This window comes from Podarcis raffonei, chromosome 17, assembly GCF_027172205.1.
Source record: "Podarcis raffonei isolate rPodRaf1 chromosome 17, rPodRaf1.pri, whole genome shotgun sequence".
Lineage (NCBI taxonomy): Eukaryota > Metazoa > Chordata > Lepidosauria > Squamata > Lacertidae > Podarcis > Podarcis raffonei.
The window spans coordinates 3,927,702-3,952,966 of NC_070618.1; the positions used below are offsets into that span (position 1 = coordinate 3,927,702).

General features: G+C 48.3%; 2 protein-coding genes across 6 annotated transcripts in view; one reads left to right on the top strand and one right to left on the bottom strand.

The window, feature by feature from the left end:
* Window positions 1–6,641, top strand: part of IFFO1 (intermediate filament family orphan 1) — a 28,425-nt gene extending 21,784 nt beyond the window's left edge. For 2 of the 5 annotated variants that reach the window (XM_053370782.1, XM_053370784.1), the window contains exons 6-9: window positions 62–182; window positions 3,457–3,549; window positions 5,053–5,183; window positions 5,846–6,641. In XM_053370782.1, the coding sequence (XP_053226757.1) occupies window positions 62–182; window positions 3,457–3,549; window positions 5,053–5,183; window positions 5,846–5,948 (448 nt within the window). In that variant the 3' untranslated portion in view covers window positions 5,949–6,641. The other 3 variants (XM_053370787.1, XM_053370783.1, XM_053370786.1) reach the window with 2 other exon arrangements.
* A 10,983-nt stretch (window positions 6,642–17,624) lies between these two features.
* On the bottom strand, window positions 17,625–24,971 carry GAPDH (glyceraldehyde-3-phosphate dehydrogenase). Its single transcript, XM_053370313.1, has 12 exons — window positions 24,875–24,971; window positions 24,038–24,083; window positions 21,895–21,994; window positions 21,167–21,273; window positions 20,962–21,052; window positions 20,569–20,684; window positions 20,350–20,431; window positions 19,653–19,804; window positions 19,478–19,556; window positions 18,633–18,716; window positions 18,097–18,194; window positions 17,625–17,851 (listed from the first exon to the last, which is right to left on the bottom strand). The coding sequence occupies exons 2-12, from the start codon at window positions 24,058–24,060 to the stop codon at window positions 17,782–17,784; spliced, it is 1,002 nt and encodes a 333-aa protein (XP_053226288.1). The 5' UTR covers window positions 24,061–24,083; window positions 24,875–24,971; the 3' UTR covers window positions 17,625–17,781.
* Window positions 24,972–25,265: the final 294 nt, after the last annotated feature.

Below are 25,265 nucleotides of genomic sequence, written 5' to 3' on the forward strand. Positions count from 1 at the left end.
TTGCTTCTGGGCCTGCCTGCCCACCGTCTCTTTGCTGATAATGTGGTTCCTTTGTCCCCAGGAGGGAGTATGACTTTGAAGATGACTGCGACAGCCTCACCTGGGAGGAGACGGAAGAAACGCTGCTGCTGTGGGAGGATTTCTCTGGCTATGCTATCGCTGCAGCTGAAGCACAGGGGGAGGTAAGCGAGTGGCCTCTTTGGAGCTCCTCCTATTGTCAGCGTACATTTGCATGCAAGACCTTCTCCATTGTTGCTGAGTAGGTGCTTTGAGTCGTGCTTGAAGGTTGGGCACAAAACCAAAACCAAACCAGTCAGAATTCTTGGCCAAGGGATTCATAGGTTTCCTTGGTTTGCAGAAGAAGGTATCCTTATTTTGCTTCTTAAGGAAGGGGCAGTATTAATAATAATAATTATAATTGTTAAGTTGTGGGTGAACATATCAGATGACACAGCGATTCTTCAAACAGCTCTTGTTTATTCAGAGGCCAGAACAGAACTGAACTGAAGGGTTCAGTCAGCCTGCTTATATAGAGCTCCAGTACAACGTAACTGTAACAATTTTCTAAAACTATCCAATCACTGAACGTCACTTTCGACCCCTTATTTGCATAACTATCTACAGTATCCCCCTGCTGGCCCAGGGTGAGAACTTCAGTACATAACAATAATTATTATTTATTATTTATACCCCGCCCATCTGGCTGGGTTTCCCCAGCCACTCTGGGCAGCTTCCAACAGAATATTAAAATACAATAATCTATTAAACATTAAAAGCTTCCCTAAACAGTGAGCTAAGCAGGGTGTGAGACCTGGCCACAGGGCGAAGCCTTGCGTTTAGAGGAATTTATTGCATTTTCTACCTCTTGTCTTAAAATTAGTCCATTTAGTAGGGTCAGTTTTGCCACAGATCTTGAAGCAGGTGCTGTCAAACTCTGGCCCACTGAGGCTGAAGGTACAGAATATTAGAAGCGCACTCCATGCTGGAATAACGGTTGCCCTTCTCACGCTTTTTTTCTTCTTAAAAAATGTTGAGGGGTACTCAAGAAAAATCACCATTTTATAGTTCAAATCTCCACGTTGTCCACAAACGACGCTGTATCACACAACACCGTCGTCCCACCTTTTGTTTTTACAGAGTCATCATTAACTTTACACTTCTTTGCTGGCTGTGATGATGAAAAATAGTAATTTTCCTACTCATAGTGAAATACTGCCCTTCAATGAGGCCAAACTTTCACCAGTAAAACACCACACATCCACATCCCACACTGCTTCACACATTAAACGCTCACTTCCGTCTGAGACTCGGGAAACACCGGGAAAGGAAATGAAGCCACTATTGGGGGTAGCAAGGGAACGGACGATTCACCATGCTAGAAAAGAAACATTTTTTTTAAAAAAAAGTTTCTTCATCCGTTAGATTCACAAAATGTTTAGGGGTACGATTAATCCTTCGTCCCTCCAGGAAAAAAGCACTGCACTCTGTGTTGTAGAGTACAATTTGCCTCATTCAATGCACACTGCTGTGGCAGCCTCTGCCTTTTGTGCATCTCCCAATTTGGTTCCCCCTTCACACTTTCCCCCCTTTTCAACCTCTGTTTCCTTCTTTTCTGCCTAATTCCTCTGTGCCCCCAAAACGGGCCTAAGGCCATTCACAGGAAGGGAAGAGGGCAGGGCTGCCAGAGGCCTGGGCTCGGTTTCCCAGCAGGCCAACAGCCCCAGCTGCCCTAAAAATGAAGGAAGAAAAGGAGAAAGGAACAGTCGCCATCACTGCTGGTACACAGAAAGGGGGAAGCAGAGGGTGTGCCATGGGTAGGGCGTAGTTTTCGTTCACAACTTGCCAGCCAATCCAGAATGAGACCTCACATTGAAAGATGGGGGGGGGGTATCTCTTTGCTTCGAACTATGGTCCTGATCCAGACCAAGCCTATTTCACGGGCAACATGCATTAGGAAAAGTTCCCATTAAAGCAAAGTGGCCCATTTTGCAATGCAAGTTGCAAGCACAGGAAACTCTTTCTGGATCAGGACCACAGTAGAGGAAAAGGTCAAAAACCCTGATCCAATTTGGGCCCTTTGCAAAAAAAAGGCCTGTTGGACCTCTTTTTCTTCCGCTGCAAACCACAGGCATGGGATTTGCCTGTGTGGATGTGTAATAAGAATAAGAATAATTTATTATTTATACCCCGCCTATCTGGCTGAGTTTCCCCAGCCACTCTGGGCAGCTCCCAATAGAGTGTTAAACAATACAGCATTAAATATTAAAAACTTCCCTAAACAGGGCTACCTTCAGATGTCTTTTAAAGAGAAGATAGCTGCTTATTTCCTTCACATCTGAAGGGAGGGCGTTCCACAGGGCGGGCACCACTACCGAGAAGGCCCTCTGTCTGGTTCCCTGTAACCTCACTTCTCGCAATTTCTCTCCCCAGAAATGTCCCTGATCTGGACTGGGAGCAATTCCCTCCAGATTAAAATAAACGCAGTGTCAGGCATGGAGAGTTCTCTCCTCCCCCGGTAGCTTCATAGGCAAAAATCACAAGCCGTTTGTATTTTATAGTCCTTTGAATTGAGTCATCTGGTTGCAAAGCAAGAATCCATGTCTCTCCACAAAGAGAGGTGTTGGCTACTCTGAGCCTTTCTCCCTTCCACCCCCAGCAACATCCCAGGTGCCAACGGGAAGTTCCACCCCTCTCCATTCTCTGTTCTCTAATACGGCTGGACCTGCGAGCCTGAGAGGAGCGGGGATGGCCCAGGCTCTCTAGGGAAGTCTCTGCTGGCTGTTCCCTCCTTTTTCCCTCTTCTTCCACTATCTCGTAGCTCGGCAACTCCTGGGGAGGCTGTGCAGCATTCTCCCCTCTCTCCTACTGAAACTGCTGGGGAGAAGGGGGGGGCGAATCGTTCACCTCTTCCTCCTCCTCTGAGAGAAGCTGATCTGGCTGAGGATACTCTTCCCACTCCTCCTGTTCAAACCATTCCCTGGCACCCAATGAAGCTTCCTTCAGCTAATGGCATGGGCTGCTTGGCTCCTGCCCTCTGTGCCACTGTGTGCTCTCAGCAGATGCGCCGGCTTGCCTCCGCAATGGAGGGGGCGGCTCCGTGAGATGGGCTCAAGCCATGCGCACGCACTGCGCAATTTGCGTGCATAACGTGAGCATGTTGTGTGGTGTGCGCACGTCGCTGCGGGATATTGAGGGGGCCCGGTCCCCTCCTTGAAAATTTAGGAGAGGGGACGAGGCCCCTCGGGCCCCCCCCTCCCCAGATGGCCCCCCTGACACTCAGGTGGAGTGACAAACTCTGTCAACACTGTAAGTGAGGCTGTGAACATCATGAGCTCTGTAGCCTGTTGTCCTTCTGCGGTGATGGACGCCATGTTGTTTTGCAATCTGTGTCACTGATGGGCGGCAACCACTCTCTTTCTTTCTTTTTGGGGTCACTGCCACCTTCCTTGCCAGCAGCCGGACGACAGCTTGGAGAAAGTGATCAAGGATACGGAATCGCTCTTCAAAAGCAGGGAGAAGGAATATCAGGAAACTATCGACCAAATTGAGGTGGGGAAAAGAAGGCTGTACAAGGAAATAAATGCTGGAGATGAACTATTAGCTGCCTGCCACCGCCAGAAAAGGAAGGAGACCCCTGGGGATCAGCGTTAGATTGTCACATGTCTTGATGCGGGGTGGGGGCTGGCTCAGCTCAGGGGGGCACCTAAGGGGGGGGCACCGGTGGCATCTTGCAGCGCCGGATTTAGGGTGGTTCACCCTCACAGGGCACCAAGCCGAAGGGGTGCAAAATTGAGAAGATTCGCAATTGAGAAGATCCATTTGGGGGAGCCAAATTTTGGCCTCACACAGGGGGCCATTGTGTGAAAGATTATAACAAAGCCCGTCCCAACATCTGGCAAATGGCAAAGATCATTGGGCAGAGGGAATCCCATTGCCTCCCTCACAAGTTCTTGGGTGAATAATGGAGTCCGGGGAAAGGGGCAGCTTTGTTCTGTGAATCTACTCAGGCCTTTATGTTTTCCGCATATAACACCCCTTCTCCTCACTGCATTTGATAGTACAGAATGGAAGAAAGGGCTTGTATATCTCAGGGATTATACAGGCAGACAGATCTCACTCCGAAAAGGCTTCCTGCTTCTCGATTCAGCTCTAAATTGTAGTTTGGAATTGTTTTGTTCTTGCCAATAGCAAGGTCGGCAGTTCAAGTCTGCGATGGGGTGAGCTCCCGTTGCTCGGTCCCTGCTCCTGCCAACCTAGCAGTTCAAAGCACACCAGTGCAAGTAGATAAATAGGTACCGCTGCAGTTGCGCCAGAAGTGGTTTAGTCTTGCTGGCCTCATGACCCGGAAAGCTGTCTGCAGACAAACGCCGGCTCCCTCGGCCTGAAAGCGAGATGAGCGCTGCAACCCCATAGTCGCCTTTGACTGGACATAACAGTCCAGGGGTCCTCTACCTTCATAGCTGTCAACATTTCCCTTTTTTTAAGGGAAATCCCCTTATTTCGAATAGGATTCCTTGCAAGAAAAGGGAAAAGTTGACAGCTATGTTTACCTTTAAAAAGGTAAAGGGACCCCTGACCATTAGGTCCAGTCATGGCCAACTCTGAGGTTACAGCGTTCATCTCGCTTTATTGGCTGAGGGAGCCGGCGTACAGCTTCCGGGTCATGTGGCCAGCATGACTAAGCCGCTTCTGGCGAACCAGAGCAGCGCATGGAAACACCGTTTACCTTCCCGCCGGAGCTGTACCTATTGATCTACTTGTACTTTGACGTGCTTTTGAACTGCTAGGTTGGCAGGAGCAGGGACCGAGCAACGGGAGCTCACCCCGTCACGGGGATTCGAACCGCCGACCTTCTGATCGGCAAGTCCTAGGCTCTGTGGTTTAACCCACAGCACCACCCACATTCCTTATGTTTACCTTTACCTTTTACCTATCACATAAAGTTAAGAGTTGCATCCAGCAGACATGGGAAAGGGCTGGTTTTTTTGAGATGGGGTGGATCTGGATTGCTGTTGGCAGGATGAGTGCCCCTGAAACTCCTCTCTTCCTCAGCTGGAGTTGGCCACAGCAAAGAACGACATGAACCGGCACCTGCACGAGTACATGGAGATGTGTAGCATGAAGCGAGGCCTGGATGTGCAGATGGAGACTTGCCGCCGCCTCATCACCCAGTCAGGAGACAGGTGAGCTCCTCTAGTGGGGATCTAGGCCAGGCCCTAGTCCGTGGGAAGGGTACACCGGTTGGAGTGGGGCATCTGCAGGGCCTTGTCAGTTGTCTTCCCTGTTGTGGGAGGGGAGGGGAGTGTGTGTGTCCGGGGGGGCGGGCGGGAGGCGGAGGCAAATTTGGGCTGGATTCTGAGTGATTGGCTGTAACCCCCCCCCCTTCCAGACTTACAGGAGTTGTGTTTCGTGCCATGTGCCTCTAGAAGGTGACGCAGTTCCGACAGGCGCAGTCGCCCTCGAAAGAGAGCTTCGGCCGGAGAAAGAGAAGCATCGCCGACCCGCTGGGCTTTTTTGGCACTGGTTCATGGGACAATAAATTCAGTGCAGCGCTGGGCTTGGGGAGGATGTCCGTGCTGTGACCCCCATTCCCTCTCAACCCTGGGCTTGGCAAGATTCCGAAGGAAGCTCCCTCACGCCCCCCCATGCCCCCCTCTCTCTGTGCCCTGCAATTGCATCTAGTGTAGCCAGAATCTGACTCCCTCTCCGTTCCAGAGCGCTCTCCTGTGCTTCCTTCTCTGCCCGCCGCGAGCCTTTGTTACAGGCGCCCACTGGACCCTCCCGCCGTGTGTGTCCCGCCCCCAGCCCTAGTGCGCATGTGACCGCCGCCCTTTTTTTCTTTCAGAAAATCTCCTGCTTTCACTCCGGTCTCGAAAAGTGAATCGGCTCCAAGCGAGGAAAAGGAGGAGTCCGATCGTGACCTCCCAAGCGATGCCTCCATAAGATAATGAGGGGGGAATGTGCCCCCTCCGTAGCTCTCTCCTGGCCCAGGAGTTGTAAGCGTGCCGTTGGGGGGTGGGGGAAAGCCATGCCCTCGCTGTGGCTGTGCCGGACGGAAGGGAACCAGGAGCCCCACCCCGCTAGAGTCCTGCCACACAATCCTGCCTCCACAATCTGGAGGTGCAGCTAGCTAAGTCGGCTGTCGGGAGAGTCTGTTCCTTCCTCCTCCTCCTCTCCTCTTCTGCCCCTCCGTACTTATGTGGGCTTTAGTGGGGCGGCACCCGCCTTATTGCATCCTCTACTCCTGGGTTCTGCCTCAGGAAGGCCCCCCCGCCACCTCGCCACCTAGTATATGTGACTTGCCTCCCCATGCTACACACACAACACAAGCCGAACTGGATCCGTTCCTCTCTGCAAAACTTGAACTTCATCTCGGTGCCAAGTGGGCTTAAAGGCTGGACTCTGTTCTTTGAAAAGGCAGAAGTGCATTTGGGCAGCGCGCCCCCCCTCCCAAGGCCACGTTGCCCCCCGACAGCAAGAGCCTCTCCTCATGCGGGGATGAAGAACGAGCCGCGGTCTCCTTCGCCCCCGCCTCTCCGCCCTTGCGTTCTGCTTAGTCGCGCTCCCGCGGCGCAAACCATGTCTGTGATGTGCTATGTCTGGAAACGAGGAACATTAAATGGATTTGACGTCCTTTTCTACGGGCTGTTGTGCGCGTGAGATTTTGTGAGCCGCGCGGCGGGTGCTGCGGACGCCGGAGCTCTTGGTGCAGGTATTATGGGAAGCCACAGTCTGTTCTTTTTTTTAAAAAAACACAAAACAATTTTATTAAAGGTTTTCAACATATAATGCAATAAAAACAGCGAAGTTAATATCTAGAGAAAGCTAAATAATAAAAAAAGGGAAAGAAAAGGGCGGGAAGAAAAAAAGAAACAAACCTACACAAACACAATTTTTTATATTCTATCAACTTTCAGTCCTAATCTTCAATTCACAAACAGTGATCCACATCTTCCCAGTTCCCACCTGGGGCAGCTCCCATCTTCTTGGGCTTGCACTCTGAGAAAAACCACTATGCTGTCTCTCACATAGTTTTCTAGCCATCTTTTCTCTGTATGTATCTTCATATCATATTTAGTAATTTTAATATTAATAAAGAATGATCCAAAACTAAATAAGAGAGAGGGGGGGTACTTCCACTCTTCTATCGTCCAATTGTATAGAATACAGATATTTCCAATATTTGGCATAAGCACTCCATAATAACTCCCAGCTGCAGCTTTCTGCTGTCTGCTAAGTGAATGGCCAAGTTTTCAGATCTCCCCAAATTTATTCAGTGGCGAAAATCAAAGAGGGATTTGGAGCGCTCCTGAAGGATTGCTCCGCCCTGGGTGAATAGGCAATAAAATGGTAACTGCAGATCAATGTAACTAAGGGATTGCCCACAGCTTTGTTTCCCCACTGTTTTCCTTGGGGGAAACCCATGCTTTAGCAACCGCCAACCTTCTGATGGGCAAGCCCTAGGCTCTGTGGTTTAACCCACAGCGCCACCCGCGTCCCTTCTGAACTTCTGAATAAGTGTGCATGCACACGAAAGCTTATACCAAGAACAAACTTAGTTGGACCCTAAGGTGCTACTGGACACACACACATATCCAATAAAACTTGTTTTAGTTTAGATTTTTTAAAACTAAGATAAAAAGGTAATTTTGCAAAATATTCGGTGCATGAAAGGAACTCCCAGGTGTTAATTTTTTATTTAGCTTTCAAATGACTGAAGATTTTGACATACTTTCCGAGCGCTTGGGGGTCAAAAGGAAGCAATTTTTCGTTGAGACATTTCATTCCGAATCTGCTAGAGCCAGACAGAGGATGGTGGCAGGTCGGTGTCCTGCCCTCCCCCAACATAAATCATGGTTACGCCCAATGCTCGGCTCCATTCTCCACCTCTGGGCTGGACTTCTCCCACCCTTGGCCAATTTACAGCTTTTCAACTGGTTGCATTTTCACACCCAGCTCATAGGGAAGCATTCAGGAAATAGTAGAGCCTGTGGTTTTGAAGAAGCCGCCATAGTCTTATGTGGCACTTGTCCCGTGTGGCATCTGCGCAAAGTTTTTTGGCTCTGTTTAAATTAGAAGCTGCTCTCGGGTTCATGTCATGAAACAGGTTCGGCCGCACTTGCTGAAATGCCTGATAGAGAATTCATGGAAGCGGAGAGAGAGAGGCAGGTGGAGCTGGCAAGACTTCCAGTTGCTAAGCACCAAGCTGTTGATAAGGGGTTGTTTGCTAGCAAAGGTCAGCCAGCAATCGTAAGTGTATGTGGGTACGTGTTTCCGTCCCCTGTCATGTCCAGCGGTTTCCCTTACTCCATTTCTGTCAATATTCCACAGGTGTTGGGGGTAGGAAACATACAATTTTCCCCCACTCACATTATAAACAGCTCATAACCCACCTACTCTCAGCAGCCAGAAATATCATAGCCAGACACTGGAGAGAACTGTCAGGAGTAAGCATGGATCAGTGCTATCAAATAGTCTGGTAAACAGCTTTATTAGAAAAATTAACCAATAAACTGAAACTGACACAGGGACAAATAGAAGAAGATGCCTTCACTCCGATACGGCTCCCCTTTATCACATCATCATAATATTTTATTTATATCCCACCCTCCCCAGCCGAAGCCGGGCTCAGAGTGGCTAACAACAATAAAAGTAACACAGTTTACATAAATCACAATCAATTAATTGAAATGTATTCTAAAATCAATTCATTCTAAAATCAATTCAAAATCAAATTAATGGCAACCATTGGGCTAGAGTTCTGTGAGGATTACTAAAGGAGGCGGTCAGACTGTGCCTTGGCCATTGGCACAGTCCAACACAGCTCAACAAGACAGCAACAAGAATCCGCCAATACGAATCAATATGGCTAACCTGATACAAAAACACCCACTCACACATGAAAACAAAGTTCAACACAGCCAATCACAAACAACCACACCCTAGGCCAACCCCAACCTCTCTCACCACCAAAGGAACACAAGCGAATAGTAGAGAACCTGCACAAGCGACGCTGACACAAAACCCCACACATGCATTAAGTAAAATAGAAGCATTGCCACCCAACCCCACCCACACTCGCCATGCCCCCCCACCTATTTCCCCCTTTTCTTCCTAAAGTAACACTAATGTCTCAACAAATGAAACTGACCTGTAGAAAATGTAACTTGAAAAAAGAGACATTGCACGTACTTTTGTAAACCAAGAAATCTTTAATATTTTTTTTAAAAAACATACAGCTGTTTTCTGGGCATTATGAGAAGCGAAAATCTTCACTCTGTGCTGTGGCAGTCAGAAACGGGAGCAAGGAGGTGTTACATGGACGTAAACCATGTCTTGGGCTCGGCGGGTGGTGCTGTGGTCTAAACCACTGAGCCTCTTGGGCTTGCCGATCAGAAGGTTGGCGGTTCGAATCCACACGACGGGGTGAGTTCCCGTTGCTCTGTCCCAGCTCCTGCCAACCTAGCAGTTCGAAAGCACGCCAGTGCAAGTAGATAAATAGGTACACTGTGGCAAGAAGGTAAACGGCGTTTCTGTGTGCTCTGGCACTCCTCACGGTGTCCCTTTTGCAGCAGAAGCAGTTTAGTCATGCTGGCCACATGACCCGGAAAGCTGTTTGTGGACAAACACCAGCTCCCTTGGCCTGAAAGTGAGATGAGCGCCGCAACCCCATAGTCACCTTTGACTGGACTTAACTGTCCAGGGGTCCTTTACCTTTACCTTTTACCTTCCTAGAAAAATATACTGGCATGAGCATAGCTGGGGGGGGCAGCTGCCCCCCATCAAGTAAATAAATAATAACAAAAAAAATTGTACAAAGATGTTGACAGGTTTTTCTCAGCACTTGGGGGGGTCAAAGGAAAGTAATTTAAAGCAACTGTTGTTGAGACATTTCATTCTGAATCTGCGAGACAGAGACAGACAGAGGAGGATGAAAGGTGGATGTCTTGGGCCCCCCCCCCCAATTAAATCCTGGCTACACCCCTGTATGCTGGGTGGAAGATCACAGATAAAAGAAAATGCTTCTGATGCAGGAAGCAGTGATGGTTGTCAATCTAAATGAGTTTAAAAGAGGATTAGAAAAATCCATGGGGGAAGAGAGCCATCAATGACTATTGGCCTAATGGCTCTGCGCTGTCTCCACAGCTTCTGAATACCAGTTGCAAGAAACCACAGGAGGGGAAAGGGCTCATCCTGCCTTGCCAGTGTGAGGATGCTGGACTGAAAGGGCCATTGTCTCAACCCAGCAGGCTCTTCTAATGCTCTTATCCCACCTTTGCATTTAAAATATAGAGCTCAAGGCAACCAACGAGGCGTACGTAAAAATAAAATAATCCAAGTAGAATAAAAACCAACAGCAATAATAAAATCAAGGGCAAAAACCAAACCCGCTAAGAATTAAAAGAGGCAGGTAGTTAAATCGCTTGAGCTGAGTCAGCAGAAATATGCCTTTTAAAAATCTCAGCTAGGCAGAAATATCTTAACCACCCAATAGGAGCTATATAAAAAAAACACACACACATTGGGAACCAGAAGTCACCTGGAAGGGAGAGATGGAGACCTGTTACAGCAGAGCTGCAGATTAAATTTAGGTGGCGTTCTAGGTACAGAAGCAAAATAAACATTCAGGTGTGTCTCTATGGCAGCCAAGCACAAGGTTCATGTGAAGGTGAAGATTTTTCAAGCGTTAAAGGTACCCTGGACTATAACACACACACACACACACACACACACACACACACACGCTTTCTAAGCCATTGTGTATTTCACTCGCTTAGTGTGACATGGAAGTAGGCATCTTTCGCAACAGACCTCAGATGAATCAGGCAGCTCCCCAAATAATAATCAGTACACGATAGCAGCTGTAATCTTACCTCCTTGGCAAACTTCCCTTACGCTTGGCAGGATAGCCCATTGTTTAAAATAGTAGACCCAGTCGGTTTCACAAAGCGTCAGCAAGTATATTCTCCCAGCACGTAATCACCGCACACCCCAAACCCCTCTTTTCACATGAATTTAGGGCTGGGTTTAGGCAGAAAACATGGCAATTTGGCAAATTTGGATGATCCAACTATCTGAGTTCCAACCTACTTTTCCAAGGACATAATGTTGGATTCAGACCACAGGACTGAAAGGATTTCTGTTGCCTCAGTGAGAAACCTGTGCTTTTTTCTGTTGCCTCAGGATTTCTGTTGCCTCAGGATTTCTGTTGCCTCAGTGAGAAACCTGTATTCTTGGGTTAGGATAGCTCTGTCAGTCGAGCATGTCTCTTAATCTCAGGGTTGTGGATTCGAGTCCCTATTGGGCAAAAGATTCCTGCATTGCCGGGTGGTTGGACTGGATGACCCTCGTGGTCTCTTCCAACAGTTCTATGATTCTATTCTTCACAGAAATAATATTATCTATTATTCCAGGAAAGTACCTGGTTTATCTTTAGCAAAAGAAATCACCCTCTTCCTCTTGAGAACATAACTTTAAAGAGGTAAGTGGGGTACCGACATCCCAAAGGAGCAGAAAAGGCTTTTTATGTATGGGACAACAGCCGCTCGGATGCTACTAGCCCAGAGATGGAAAGAAGAAACTTGACCACAAACTTGACATGAGCCAACAGTGTGACGCGGCAGCTAAAAAAGCCAATGCAATTCTGGGCTGCATCAATAGGAGTATAGCATCTAGATCAAGGGAAGTAATAGTGCCACTGTATTCTGCTCTGGTCAGACCTCACCTGGAGTAGTGTGTCCAGTTCTGGGCACCACAGTTCAAGAAGGACACTGACAAACTGGAACGTGTCCAGAGGAGGGCAACCAAAATGGTCAAAGGCCTGGAAACGATGCCTTATGAGGAACGGCTAAGGGAGCTGGGCATGTTTAGCCTGGAGAAGAGGAGGTTAAGGGGTGATATGATAGCCATGTTCAAATATATAAAAGGATGTCACATAGAGGAGGGAGAAAGGTTGTTTTCTGCTGCTCCAGAGAAGCGGACATGGAGCAATGGATCCAAACTACAAGAAAGAAGATTCCACCTAAACATTAGGAAGAACTTCCTGACAGTAAGAGCTGTTCGACAGTGGAATTTGCTGCCAAGGAGTGTGGTGGAGTCTCCTTCTTTGGAGGTCTTTAAGCAGAGGCTTGACAACCATATGTCAGGAGTGCTCTGATGGCGTTTCCTGCTTGGCAGGGGGTTGGACTCGATGGCCCTTGTGGTCTCTTCCAACTCTATGATTCTATGATTCTAAGAAAGTCCCTACCAGAGAGGAATGGCAAGCTAAGCTGATGGACTACGCAGAAATGGCAAAGCTGACCAGAAAGCTCAGGAACCAAGAGGACAAAAACTTTTTTAAAGAATGGGAAAAAATTATCATCTATTTAGGAGACAACTGCAAGCAGATGAAAATATTAGCAGCATTTTAATCCCACTTGTAATGTAACAAACTTTATGAATAATATGGATTGATAATATAGACTATGGAATAATATGCAGTTTTATATGTTGACAATAGGACCTATGAAGGGGGTGAGGGGAAGGTCAGAGTAATCTCTATACAGTGATACCTCGGGTTAAGAACTTAATTCGTTCCGGAGGTCCGTTCTTAACCTGAAACTGTTCTTAACCTGAGGTACCACTTTAGCTAATGGGGCCTCCCGCTGCCACCGCGCTGCTGCGGCCCAATTTCTGTTCTCATCCTGAAGCAAAGTTCTTAACCCGAGAACTATTTCTGGGTTAGCGGAGTCTGTAACCTGAAGTGTCTGTAACCTGACGTGTCTGTAACCCGAGGTACAACCGTATGTGGATATGTATTTGGACTGTTATAAAATTATATTTGTAAAATCAAATAAAAATGATTTTAAAAGGGGGGGGACAGAGCACAACTCTCCCACAAAAGAGAGATAAATGGGAGACATCAGGTTTCCCAATAGAGACTGTGGTAACAGAAACCAAAATGGATAGTGCTGCCTAGCGGTTAGAGGGGCATCTTGTTTGGGTGCTGTGCAGAGCAACGCACTGTTTGCAACATCAGGATTTCTTCTTCTTTAATGATAAAGTAAATAGAATTTGTTTTGTGTGAATGGGGAGCGGGGACTAGCAGAACTTCCTCTCGGACAGGTTGAGTGTTGTTTTGAGCCTCCAGACACAGCAGAAATATTTGCGGTTGCTGTGTGTGCATTTGGGGTTACCAGGAGGATCTTTCTCCTGAGGACATCCAGCAGGGCTCGCCTCCTCTCCAGCAGCTGGCACACTGGCGTTCAACCAGAAGTCTCTTTTTAATACCATTTTTAGTAGGTCAAGGAATGCACAGCAGTTCTCTCAGTTTTGCTGCCCAGCCCACGCACTGTGCCCCACTTTGGTAGCTGAGTTATAAGGGTGATGTTATTCTTCCTCTTGGCAACACACCCATAATCACTGCTAAGTGGAATTTGGTTACAGATACGTCACGAGGTCCTGTTTGATGTTGCTTTTGTCTTGACGTATGCCGAAACAGAACAGTTACTTGCGCAAACACACCACGGCTCCACTATTTTGTGACCTATTTTATAACTTTGTTCTACTTAGGTTTTTTCCCAGAGTTAAAACCCTCCCCTTTTGTTGCTTGCTCTTTAAAAGTGGAAACTTCTAGGTTAGTTAGTTACCGGTAGTTTCACACAAGGGGCTTGTTTAAAACTCGTAACAGAAAGATAGATCACAACCTCTTTTTAAAAAAGTTTTATTGCTCCTCGAAGGATGTGCAATCCCAGTGTAGTTTCATCTCATCTTTGGAATGAAGGGGCAAGACATCTCAAATCCGTGAAGCAAGATCATTCTGTCTTCCTGGAATCAGGCAGGTAAAAGGTATTGACTGTTCTGAGAAATGACAGCAAGTTGTCTCTCCAGGAGCTAAGTTGTCTCTCGTTTTGATGCATGCATATCACTTACCCACATGGGAATACTTACTGTTCTAGAGTCTAGAGATGCAAAACATTTCAAGGTAGACAAGTAAAGTGCCTGGACCTCATACTATTTTATATAAAAGGTAAAGGTAAAGGATCCCTGGACAGTTAAGTCCAGTCAAAGGCAATTATGAGGTAGCGGCACTCATCTCGCTTTCAGGCCATGAGAGCCGGCGTTTGTCCACAGACAGCTTTCCGGGTCATGAGGCCAGCATGACTAAACTGCTTCTGGCACAACAGAACACCGTGACGGAAACCAGAGTGCACGGAAACGCTGTTTACCTTCCCACCAGAGCGGTACCTATTTATCTACTTGCACTGGCATGCTATTTGAACTGATAGGCTGGCAGGAGCTGGGACAGAGCAACAGGAGCTCACCGCGTCACAGGGATTTGAACTGCTAACCTTCTGATTGGCAAGCCCAAGAGGCTCAGTGGTTTAGACCAGTGCCACCCACATCCCCCTATTTTATAAAGGTGATGTGGGAGGGTGCACCTCTACAGTCAGAGGTGTGGGAAACAATGAATTAGATCTCCAACTTGTTCTGCCGAAACATAGGTTATGCACCAAGCGCTGGCAGTCGAAGCCTAGAATTGCTACCCACTGGCACCAAGATCCTTTGGGTTAGAAATATGGTTATTATTTTATTATTTATTACGTTCATCCCACCTTTTCTACAAGTTGCCCAAGGGGAATATATGGTTCTCCTCCTCCCCATTTTATCCTCACAACAACCTGAGAGGTAGATTAGGCTGAGAGGCAGCAAACTGGCCGAAGGTCACCCAGGAAGCTTCCTGGCCTGAACAGGGATTTGAACTCTGATCTCCCAGGTCCTAGTCCAGCATTCTAACCATACAACACCGCCGGCTTTCAAATAGAAATGTAGAGCTTCAGTGAGGCCCAGGCTTTTCTAGCAAAGACATTACTTTGATCTGTCAAAGTTGGCAGATTTGGGGGCTGGACGAGGGCAGTTTTTGTTTCTGCTTGGGGAGGACTCCGTGCTGCAGAGCTATGAATGAAAATGAAAGCAAAATAGGACTTTAAACATTGATTTTGCCTGGGGTGGAAAGCCTGTTAATGTTACTTAAACTGCCCAACCAATCTCAGAATTTCTCAGCTTAAAAAGTAGTTTGTGTTGCTCTAGGCCTGTGGACTCATTCTGCCAACAGAGACAAGGAGAAAGGAAAGTGCCATGAATAACCATAAAGCATGGCTGCAGTGCCCTCTGCAGGATAGGTCCTTCAATCCTACATCATCTGTCTTAACTACTCATCGCCTGCAAGGGAAGGACTGAGAACATGTGGCAGTCTTTATCCTTAAGTGCATTTGACTGTCTCATATAGTTCTTGTACACAGTTCAGCAAAAGAAATAATCATGCATCGCCCCCTCTTCCCCATTCAAAAAAGGTTTCCTTCGGCAAGGAATTTGGCACCTCTAAAATAGCTCCTGCCCACCCCAAATACTTCACAGTATCCGAGGCCTAAAATCCAAACGGCTGTCACTTCCCATTAACTTGAGATGGGGACGCTCCAGGAAGCGGCCTTGCAAAATCCAGTCACGCAGAGTCCGAGCTGTTGCGGCTTCTGCGGCTGGTAATTGTGTGATGCTAAATGTGACACCTGTTCATGAGGGACAGAGATGCATCCTTCAGCCTTGTGTGTGTGCCCTAAGGAGGCAGAACCCGAAGCAGAATAAATGAACTGGCTGTTCCCCACACATCCTCAAAGTCTGACTCAGCTGAAGGCAGAGGACTTAGGCTCAAGCCAAGAGTTTATGAGTCTAAAGGGAGTAAAACACAGCCTGTTCACACACAAAGCAGAGCAAGCAGGGAAGATCTCAGCAAATTGTAAGCAGTGAACAGGTGCCACTGAAAGATGGTGGACTGTTTCATGGATGCTTTAGTTGAGATTCCTGCATTGCAGAGGGTTGGACTAGATGACCCTCAGGGTCCCTTCCAACTCTACAATTCTGTCAATTCCACAGCTGCCTATCAGAGAAAATGAAGGGTGAGTGTGCTCTCCTTAGGCTAAATAGCCTGTATGTGTTTCTGCCAGCAGCTGGTACTGCAGTTTGTGTCATGGCTAATCTCCCATTGTGGAACTCCAAACTATTCATCTACTTCACTGCCATTGTACAGCTGGTTAATAATTCTTATACATCATATAATGAAAGAGAACGAAGTACATGCTTTATTAAATAGATTCCAAGTTTTCAGTTCCTTATTAAAGGAGGCAAATTACTAATATAGCTGCCAACTATTGAACATTCTCATGCTGTGTTTTGTTTTCTTCCTGGTTGCGTTCCCCTCCCTGAGAGATTTGTGGCTCCTTGCCTTAACCAGCATTGCAGCAGGTTGGTAAAAGGCTGGAAACTGAGGAAATTGAGTGAAGTGATGCAGAGCCTGGATCCCTTCCACATTTTATCAACAACTTGGAGAAACAGGGTAGAGGTAAATCATTGGTAAGAAACTTGGCAGGGATAGTGAACACCTCAAGAGTACTTAAAAATTGCCTCAGTAGTGTAGTGTCAGCAGTTTTCCATTCTAAGACGACAGAGACAAATGTGAAGTTCTCCATGTAGGCAAAACAGTCTCAGGACTGTGGACAATCACAAGATGAACTTGAGTTAGCAATGTGATGCTGCATACAATTTTTAAGCTGCATTAACAGAACTATTATTTTCCAGCAGCCTTAAGGAATAGTTCCACTCTACTCTGTACTAACGCGGGTGGCGCTGTGGGTAAAAGCCTCAGCGCCTAGGGCTTGCCGATCGAAAGGTCGGTGGTTCGAATCCCTGCGGCTGGGTGCGCTCCCGTTGCTCGGTCCCAGCGCCTGCCAACCTAGCAGTTCGAAAGCACCTCCGGGTGCAAGTAGATAAATAGGGACAGCTTTCTAGCGGGAAGGTACGCTGGCCACGTGACCTGGAAGTGTCTCCGGACAGCGCTGGCCCCCGGCCTCTTGAGTGAGATGGGCGCACAACCCTAGAGTCTATCAAGACTGGCCCGTACGGGCAGGGGTACCTTTACCTTTACTCTGTACTAATTAAACCTGGTGGCATGCCGTGTCCACTTCTGGACACTGGATCTTACATGGGCTTCAATTTCGAGGAGTACGGGTGTCGAAACCTCTTGATAGCAACAGCCATTCTGACACAATGAAACAATTTAGTTGCTAGGTGGTGACCTAGTGAAGATCTGGGTGATGATGCCCTGGTTTTGGTTTCCAGCATTCAGCAGCAGATGGAGCCAGGTGCAGTGCAATTGTGTCAGCTTTACAGTGAAAATTAAGACAAACCTGATGGGTCTCTTGGCTAAGCACCATCACATTGTTTTGTGTTTTATATTACCAGCAAGTCAAGGTGTACCCCCCCCCCTCCAATGAAGCTGCAACTGCTCTTGGTTACCTTCTGTTGCTCATTCTTTAAGCAGCGGCACATTCAGCTTAACCCCTCAGCTGCAGGCATTCTGAACCCCCGAAACTCCAAGCCAGGCAGCCTCCACCACCATGTCTGCTGGTCCATACAGCAGTACAACTGCTGTTCAGCAATGCAGCCATCAAGTGGGGCATTTTCATGCAGAAACTCTGTCCTGCAGGCTTATCAACTTTCAAGGCAGCCCAGTTCTTTTGGGAGGAAAGCACAGCCTTTGTGCTCACACCCTCACTTCCCCACAACAGCAACAAGAAGGAAGAGAACAAGGATTTGAGACAGTGATGACTTTATTGAGAGGGGAGATGTTACTGAAACAGTCAAGTTTCTTCCAGCCTCTCCACTTCCTCAGAGGCAGGTGGAACAAGAGAAGGCCTCTTACTGCAAGACACAGAGCCGAGTTGTAAGAAAATTAATGGAACTCTGCCTTTACTCCTTTGATGCCATGTGAACCAACAAGTCTACCACGCGGTTGCTGTATCCATATTCATTGTCGTACCTGGAAAAGAAGGCAGGGGAATAGTAGGGTTACCTACAGTATCCTCTCATCATAAAATAGCCTTCCTCTATTTGACAAGTGGTAGGAAGAGAGCAGGAAGTCTATACTGCTACACACATGTGTGCACACACTATGTCCCCCTTCCCAAATTTCAGCAGGCCACTGGATTACCATAGCAATTCAAACAGCGAGAAGTTCCTTGATCCTACACAAGTCTAGACCTTATATCTAGCTTGATCTCTTACCAGGAGACCAGCTTCACAAAGTGGTCGTTGAGAGCAATGCCAGCAGCAGCATCAAAGATGGAGGAGTGGGTATCACCATTGAAGTCACAGGAGACAACCTTTGAGAGAAGAAGAGAAGCTCACAATACAACACAAGTCTCAAAAGATGATCTCACATTTTATCCAACAGAGGGCAACATAATGCATAAACTTGAAGCAAAACTGGTCTGGTCTAAAGGTGCATGGGGCCATCACCTTGTTGAAGTTAAGCACCCAGGTCACTGCCTGGGTGAAACATGTACACCTTGGGTTCCAATATGGAAGAAACGCAGGATGAAACCGCATGCCGCCAGTCACGTAGGGCAAGGAAGAAGACGGAGGAAAGAAAATGTATCACATAGATACATGCAATGTCAAAAACTATCTTTACTGCCACTATCACGGTAGCAGAAATTGCTACAAAATGTACTGATGTGCTTTCTCCATACAAATGGTGTGTATAAATGAAGAGAAAAATCCAGATTTGACAGTCTGCTGAAGCAGCTATAGCGGCTTACCTGGTCCTCGGTGTATCCCAGGATACCCTTCATGGGGCCTTCGGAGGCTGCCTTCACAGCCTTCTTAATGTCATCATACTTGGCCTGTGTGAAAAAGGATGGGAAAGGTTGAAATGGTCCTACCTGCCAGAGCTGTGCAGGAACTTATGGAAATTACTTAAGACACAGGCCAGGGAAAGGAGAGGCGGTTATATAAATTTAGACCCTGGATTTAAATGGTCTTGATGAGGAGACTGGGCTCTAGACAGCCATGTGGACACAATTAACATTTCTCTTCCCCTCCTTCCCCCACTCCATCCACCAGTCTGTGATTTGCAACTATTTCTAGATTCCTCATATAGTAGAACAAACCAAACCTCTGTGTTTGTGTGTGTGTGTGCAAAAAACCTCACTATCACGGCTGCAGGAATAAAATGGGAATTCACATCTGCTGCCCTGGTGCTAAACACATTTACTTGTAGAAAATAATAATATATTTTTAAAGCAAAAATAAAATTAGGATTATCCCAAAGTATATATTTTTAAACATAAGGAAGGAAGGACTAGAGTGACCAGTGCCAAACACAAAGGGCAAGATTCAGGTATTGATGTTGGCTTCTGCCACCATCACCTGCCACTTTTTTGGGGGGGGGTCATAGAGAGGGGACTGGGCTCCATACGAGAAGTCCAGCCCTAGCTGTGCTTGTTTAGACATAAATGCACAGCTCATGGTGCATTGTACGGCGGTGCATCCCCCTTTTGTGGTTTCTGTACAGGCAAGCATTACAAAGTATTACCGAGAGCTACAAAGGTGAGTTTCTACATGAGGCCACAGGGAAAGGGGCTGCAAGTTCCGAAATACTCACTGGTTTCTCCAAGCGGCATGTTAAGTCCACGACAGAAACATTGGGAGTTGGGACGCGGAAAGCCATCCCTGTGAGTTTTCTGGGGGTGTAGAAGATTACTCGGGTTAGGGTGCAAAGCATTCCTCACTTTCATACCCTTCCCTCAGACGCCACCCAGAGAGACAAGAGGACTTACCCATTCAGCTCAGGGATGACCTTGCCAACAGCCTTTGCTGCACCTGTGGATGCTGGGATGATGTTCTGAGCAGCTCCTCTGCCATCTCGCCACAGTTTCCCAGATGGACCATCCACAGTCTTCTGTGTGGCTGTGATAGCATGGACTGTGGTCTGGGGTAGACAAGGGGCAAGAGAGATCAATTTTTCACCCCCAAGCACAAGATGTGTGTCCCCTCCATGTACACTACTGAGAGGAAGGGCTCTGAACTGTATAGTTCCTCTCAGCCAACTTTTATCCTAGACTGCCTTTGATCATTGAGGTTAAGCTTTGAACAGCATGTCAGCGTGAGGAGAAATGGTTGCAGTGAAGCAGACAGGGTTTAAAAGTATGACGCAATAACGGAAAGAGTCAAAATCTTTGCAAGTAATTGGATAGAATACTCTATGCACTTTTCCCCTTGTACAACCACAAGGGGAAGAATAGACACAATTCTGAAGAGCTGCAAATTTGGTTACACTATGGATGGATAAATTTGTTGCTGGACAGCAGCTTCCATCATCCCTGACCACTGACCATGCTGGCTGATGGGGGCTGGAGCCCAACAATATGTGGAGGGACTTGGGGTATCTGTTGGGGGGGGCTAGGCCTCCCCCTCCACAGTAAAGGACCTTGGTAATGAGGAGGGCACATCATTAGGAGCATGCAATTCACTTACCATAAGGCCTTCCACAATGCCGTAGTTGTCATTGATGACCTTGGCCAGGGGTGCCAGGCAGTTGGTGGTGCAAGAAGCATTGCTGGAAGGAAATGAGGGTATTTATATAGAGCATCACAACACTTAACCCCATCCATATTGTCGTCCAATGTTAATAGGCCAGCGAGCAACACTGCTCCGGTTACTCTTACAGTACCACAGTTTCGCTTGCATATTCACCTGACGATTTTCAGAGAGTTGTCATACTTCTGATGATTGACACCCATCACAAACATGGGAGCATCTGCTGACGGGGCAGAGATTACAACACGCTTGGCACCGCCCTTCAAGTGAGCCTGAAAGGGGAAAGGAAGCAAGAATTGTAGCAATCTGTTCCAAGACTGACAGAGCATGTGTTATTTAAGAACTATGAACAAGAATCTTGTTGATAAGGAAGGCTACAGCCATGTGGATGAGGCAAACTATGTTATCCTTCTGACTTTTATCATTGCTCAGCTAGGGGGAGAAACGGGAGTGGGAAACAGAAAACTCCTGCACCAATTTGTGACACCTCTCCTTCTGCCCCGGAGAGATGCATGGTCCCCTTTGCTCATCTGCACAGAAGATACTTACGCCGGCCTTTTCTAGGGTGGTGAAAACACCAGTGGATTCAACAACGTATTGCGCACCAGCATCGCCCCACTTTATGTTGGCAGGGTCACGCCTGATGAGGGAAAAAAGGAGAAAAAGAATCACAGTTTTAGACTCTGCAAGTGTCTGACAGAGCCAGATCCTGCCCAGCCAGCAAGGAAAGAGAAGAGTGAGAGATATTACTCACTCCTGGAAGACAGTGATGGCATGTCCATTGATCACAAGTTTCCCATTTTCAGCCTTCACCTCACCATGGAAACGGCCGTGAGTGGAGTCATACTTGAACATGTAGACCTAAGAGTGAGACATTTAAAACTTGAGTTTTTTAGTCTGGTTCCACATTAATCCCTCATCCTGCCTCTCTACCCCCAAAGCAATTTCCCCCCATCCCAAGCTACTCTCAAATACACAACTCCATGGGAAAAGGGCTGTGTGAACTGAAAGTAGAAAGGTGGGTTTGTTGCTGTTGCTGTTTCTGTGTTATGGTCATGGGGAGAATACCAAGTACTGCTGTGGTCACACAAGACCACAAAACTCTTATGTGCCGCTTCATGCAATATTTTTTCTTCAGAACCTTGAACACCTCTCTCTGCACCTGGTCCTTTGAAAGTTGCGTTCGGACTTTCAGCATCTCACTAGGGACAATGTGATTATTATGGGTTATGTGTCAATTTGGCTCATACTCTGCAGTCTTCAGCTGGGGGGTGGGCTTTATTCTAAAATCTCAAGAGGCACTTGCTCCCTAACCACCTAATGCTGCTTTCAGCTTATAGACTGCCTTCCCTAAAAGAAACTGCTACCATTTGCCAGATCTCTGGAAAAATACCAAGAACACTGTTTAGTAACACAAATACATGTTCACAAGGTAAGGCCATAGCCTGCTTTTTGACTTTAGAAAGAATACTGGATTCTCACCATGTAGTTCAGATCAATGAAAGGGTCATTGATGGCCACAACCTCAACTTTTCCAGAGTTAAATGAAGCCCTGCAGACCAGACGGCCAATGCGGCCAAATCTAGAGAAAGAGAAGAGCAACCGTCACAAGGAAGCAAAAACAGAATTCTCTCTATCTAGTTGTTCTACAAGCAAAAAAACAACCCCAAAACAGAGAATAGAACTTTGAGAAAGTATTAAAAATCAAGTAATTGGGGCGGGGGGAGAAGCAGCAGAGATGAGGCACATCACATTGCAGCTTGTGATAACTTGGCAATCAGCTTGAGGGCACTAACTAGACAAGGGCTTAGACCTGAACCTAACCATATTAAGATAAAATCAGGCTTATTCTATAAATATTTTCTGCCTTAGGCACACAAGAAATGTAGCCAACATCTTTCTGTTATCTAAATACCCTGTGCAAGCCTCACTAAAATACGCAATCCCAGTTAGTTTCAAATTAGGCTTATTGCCAAAGCCTTCCAAGTAGACTGTGCCCCACATCCTAGACCTGTTCAAATCCTATTCTGGCACCCTCAACCAGCAAGCCAGGGTCTGATGCCCAAGAGAGCTGCATGATATTGCCTTAAGTTCGGGGCATCTCCCAACACAGAGCCATCATCTGCTCTGGTGAGCTCTGGCCTTTCTCAGTTTCTCCTGTGGCTGCAAGTCAAGGACCAGTGAAAGAAATGCAGGGCAAGTAGAACAATTGCAGCAAGGACACCAACTGAGGGCATGCAACTTCACCTCTGCAAACCTTCCAGAGCCCTACAACTGCAGCAGCTTTTTTGGGTCACGTGATGAAGGCTTTGTGTTTGAGACAAAGGGCATCTTTTGCATGTGAGGCCAAGCCATCATTTTATTACCTCTAAAATGCTTGGAACCGGCAGCCAGCTAATCTAAGGGGCAAGAAAAACGTGGACAGAGGAGGCTCTGATCTCTCCACTTTCATCACGAACCTCAAATCACTGCTCAGCAAGTGCATGTGCTTGAAAAGTTACTGCCTGGTTTGCAGAGATTCACTGCTCATGGCTACTGTGTGGGTGTTAGATAAGATATTAAACTGCAACGCAGAAATGCAAGTCCTACCCTCCCTGTGAAGCTGCTCTGAGGAATTCCACTTGGCTCACATGGTTTATTCCCAACCAATAAGCAGCTTCCCCTTATCTGAGTCCCAAACCCTCTGAATGCAAAGCATGCAGTCTGCCACTCAGCTCTATGGGAATTCTTACAGGACACTGCTACTATTTCATTAGCAGCCTTGAGATGGGAAAGGTATTGCTTAGACAGGCTCCCTCTCTCATGTTGCATCCAGACACCTCTCCCCTTCCTCTACAGCACCATCCCGCCGCTGCAGAAAGGTCAGGCACTAACTTTAGCGCCAGCTCCCCCCACCCTCCGGCACCAAGCTGCAGGTTATCTGGTTACAGTTTTCTGCCTCCACGGGGTGTAGTGCAGAAGGTCACATTCTTTGTGGGCCCTTCAGACCAAAAGGCACAGAGTTTCACTTTGATTTGCAGGGCGGGGAGAAAGCAGCCAGAGTTGCAAAAGAGGGGAATAAAAGAGAAGTGGGGCGAGGAGGACCAGGGAGCCCCACTGCTGCTGCTGCTTCCTGCCACAAGTGATTCAGCAGTGCAAAGCTCAAGGAAGTGAGTCACACCACCACTCCTCTCCTGCCTAGGCACATCCTGGCCACTGGCTTGCCCCATGTGCTTTCGCTGCTGCACGCGGAGCTCAAAGATGGGGAGGAAACCCTTTTGGGTGCCACCTGTTTTAACGGGGCAGCTGGGCTGACAAGGACACAAGAAGATCCTTTTTGGAGAGGAGCAGCTGCTGGGCGGAGGCAGAGGAGCCGGAGTGACCTTCAGATGTCCTTGCAAAGGACAGGAATGCAAGCCGGGTCCCCCCAAGAACTGCCACAAGAGACAGCAACAGGCAGCCAGGCGCCAACGCTTTCCCATTGGCTGGAAAGTTCTCCAAGTTCTCCCAGGGGGCAGCCACCCCCCTGCTTCTCCCAGCAACCAGATCTCCTCCTCCTCCTCCCCACTTTACACGCCCCTCCCTCCCTCCCTCCCTGCCATGCTAAGGCAGCCTCGCCGCACGTCCGCCCCCTCCGAAAACTCACCCGTTAACTCCGATTTTCACCATTTTCGTCTCTGGAAATTGTGATCCTGGGAGAAACAAAATATATATACCCAGAAATTACAAGGTTGCTTATCTTGCGCCAAAACTCAAGGAGGGCTCCCCGCCCCCGTCCCTCCAGGAACCCCACCCCGATTCATGCCCGAGGAACCCCAGGCTCAAAGGGGTCCTTGTCTCTGCCCTCCCCCCATCAGGATCATGTCCCCTTAGGCGGAGAGAGAGGGACGCCGCCCCACACCCGGCAGAGCGGAGGGAAGCGAAGCTCAGGATCCAAGAGGCAACCAAAGTTGCTTCTAATCTCTTTTTTTTGGGGGGGGGGTCATTGTACTAAAGAAACGCGGCCAGGTTACATTTCCTTCCGCCAACCTCTCCCCCCCCCCGCAACTTCGCCCCGCGAGAAGAAGGCGCTTCCGCGGCCGCCTTTCCAGCCAGGCTCCCCCCTCACGGAAGTCGGCCGGGGAAACTTGGTTCCCGCCGCAGCCCGAGGGCTGGAGGGCGCGGAGCCCCCGAGGACGGGGCGGGGGGGGGCGAAGAGGAGAAAAGCTCCCCGCTTCCCAGAGCGAACCCCCCTCCGCCCCACGGCGCCCCCCCAAGTGAGTTCTATGGGACTTCTCCACAAACAAGCGCGGGCAGCCTCGCCAAAGCCCCTTCGCTGAGGAGACGCGGGGACTCTTTGAGGGGGGCTCTTTGCCCCACAACCAGCCCCGCGGCCGCCCTTCCTTCCTCCCTCCCCGGCCCCAAATAAACTTTTACGAAGCAGCAGCGCCGTCTCCCCTCCTCCGCCTTCCCCGAAATGGCGACCCCCTCCGCCTCCTCTTACCCGAGGGGTCCCTGACCTAACTCAGCTCCGCCGTGCAGTGAGGAGGTGAGAAGGAAGGGCCCGGCGCCCGGCCCTTTATACCGCCCCGTATGGTAATGGCGAGGCCCGGCCCCGAGCGCAGGCGCCCAATCAGAGCCCGAGGGCGCCCGAGGGGAGGCGCCGGGCGGCCCTGAGGGCGCGAGGAGAGGCTCCCCGGCCCCCGCTTCCTGCCCCCATTCAGATGGAAATAGCCCCGGCTCCTTCCCGCCAAATCGCCTCACCACCAACCTTTTGTTTTGGGGGCGGAGGGATACCACCAAAAAACGGGCACCTGAGAGGTCGGCAAAGGGGGCAGAATTGCCATTACTTACCCATTATTCGACCTAGTTAAAGTGAAGGCCACGGAGTGGAT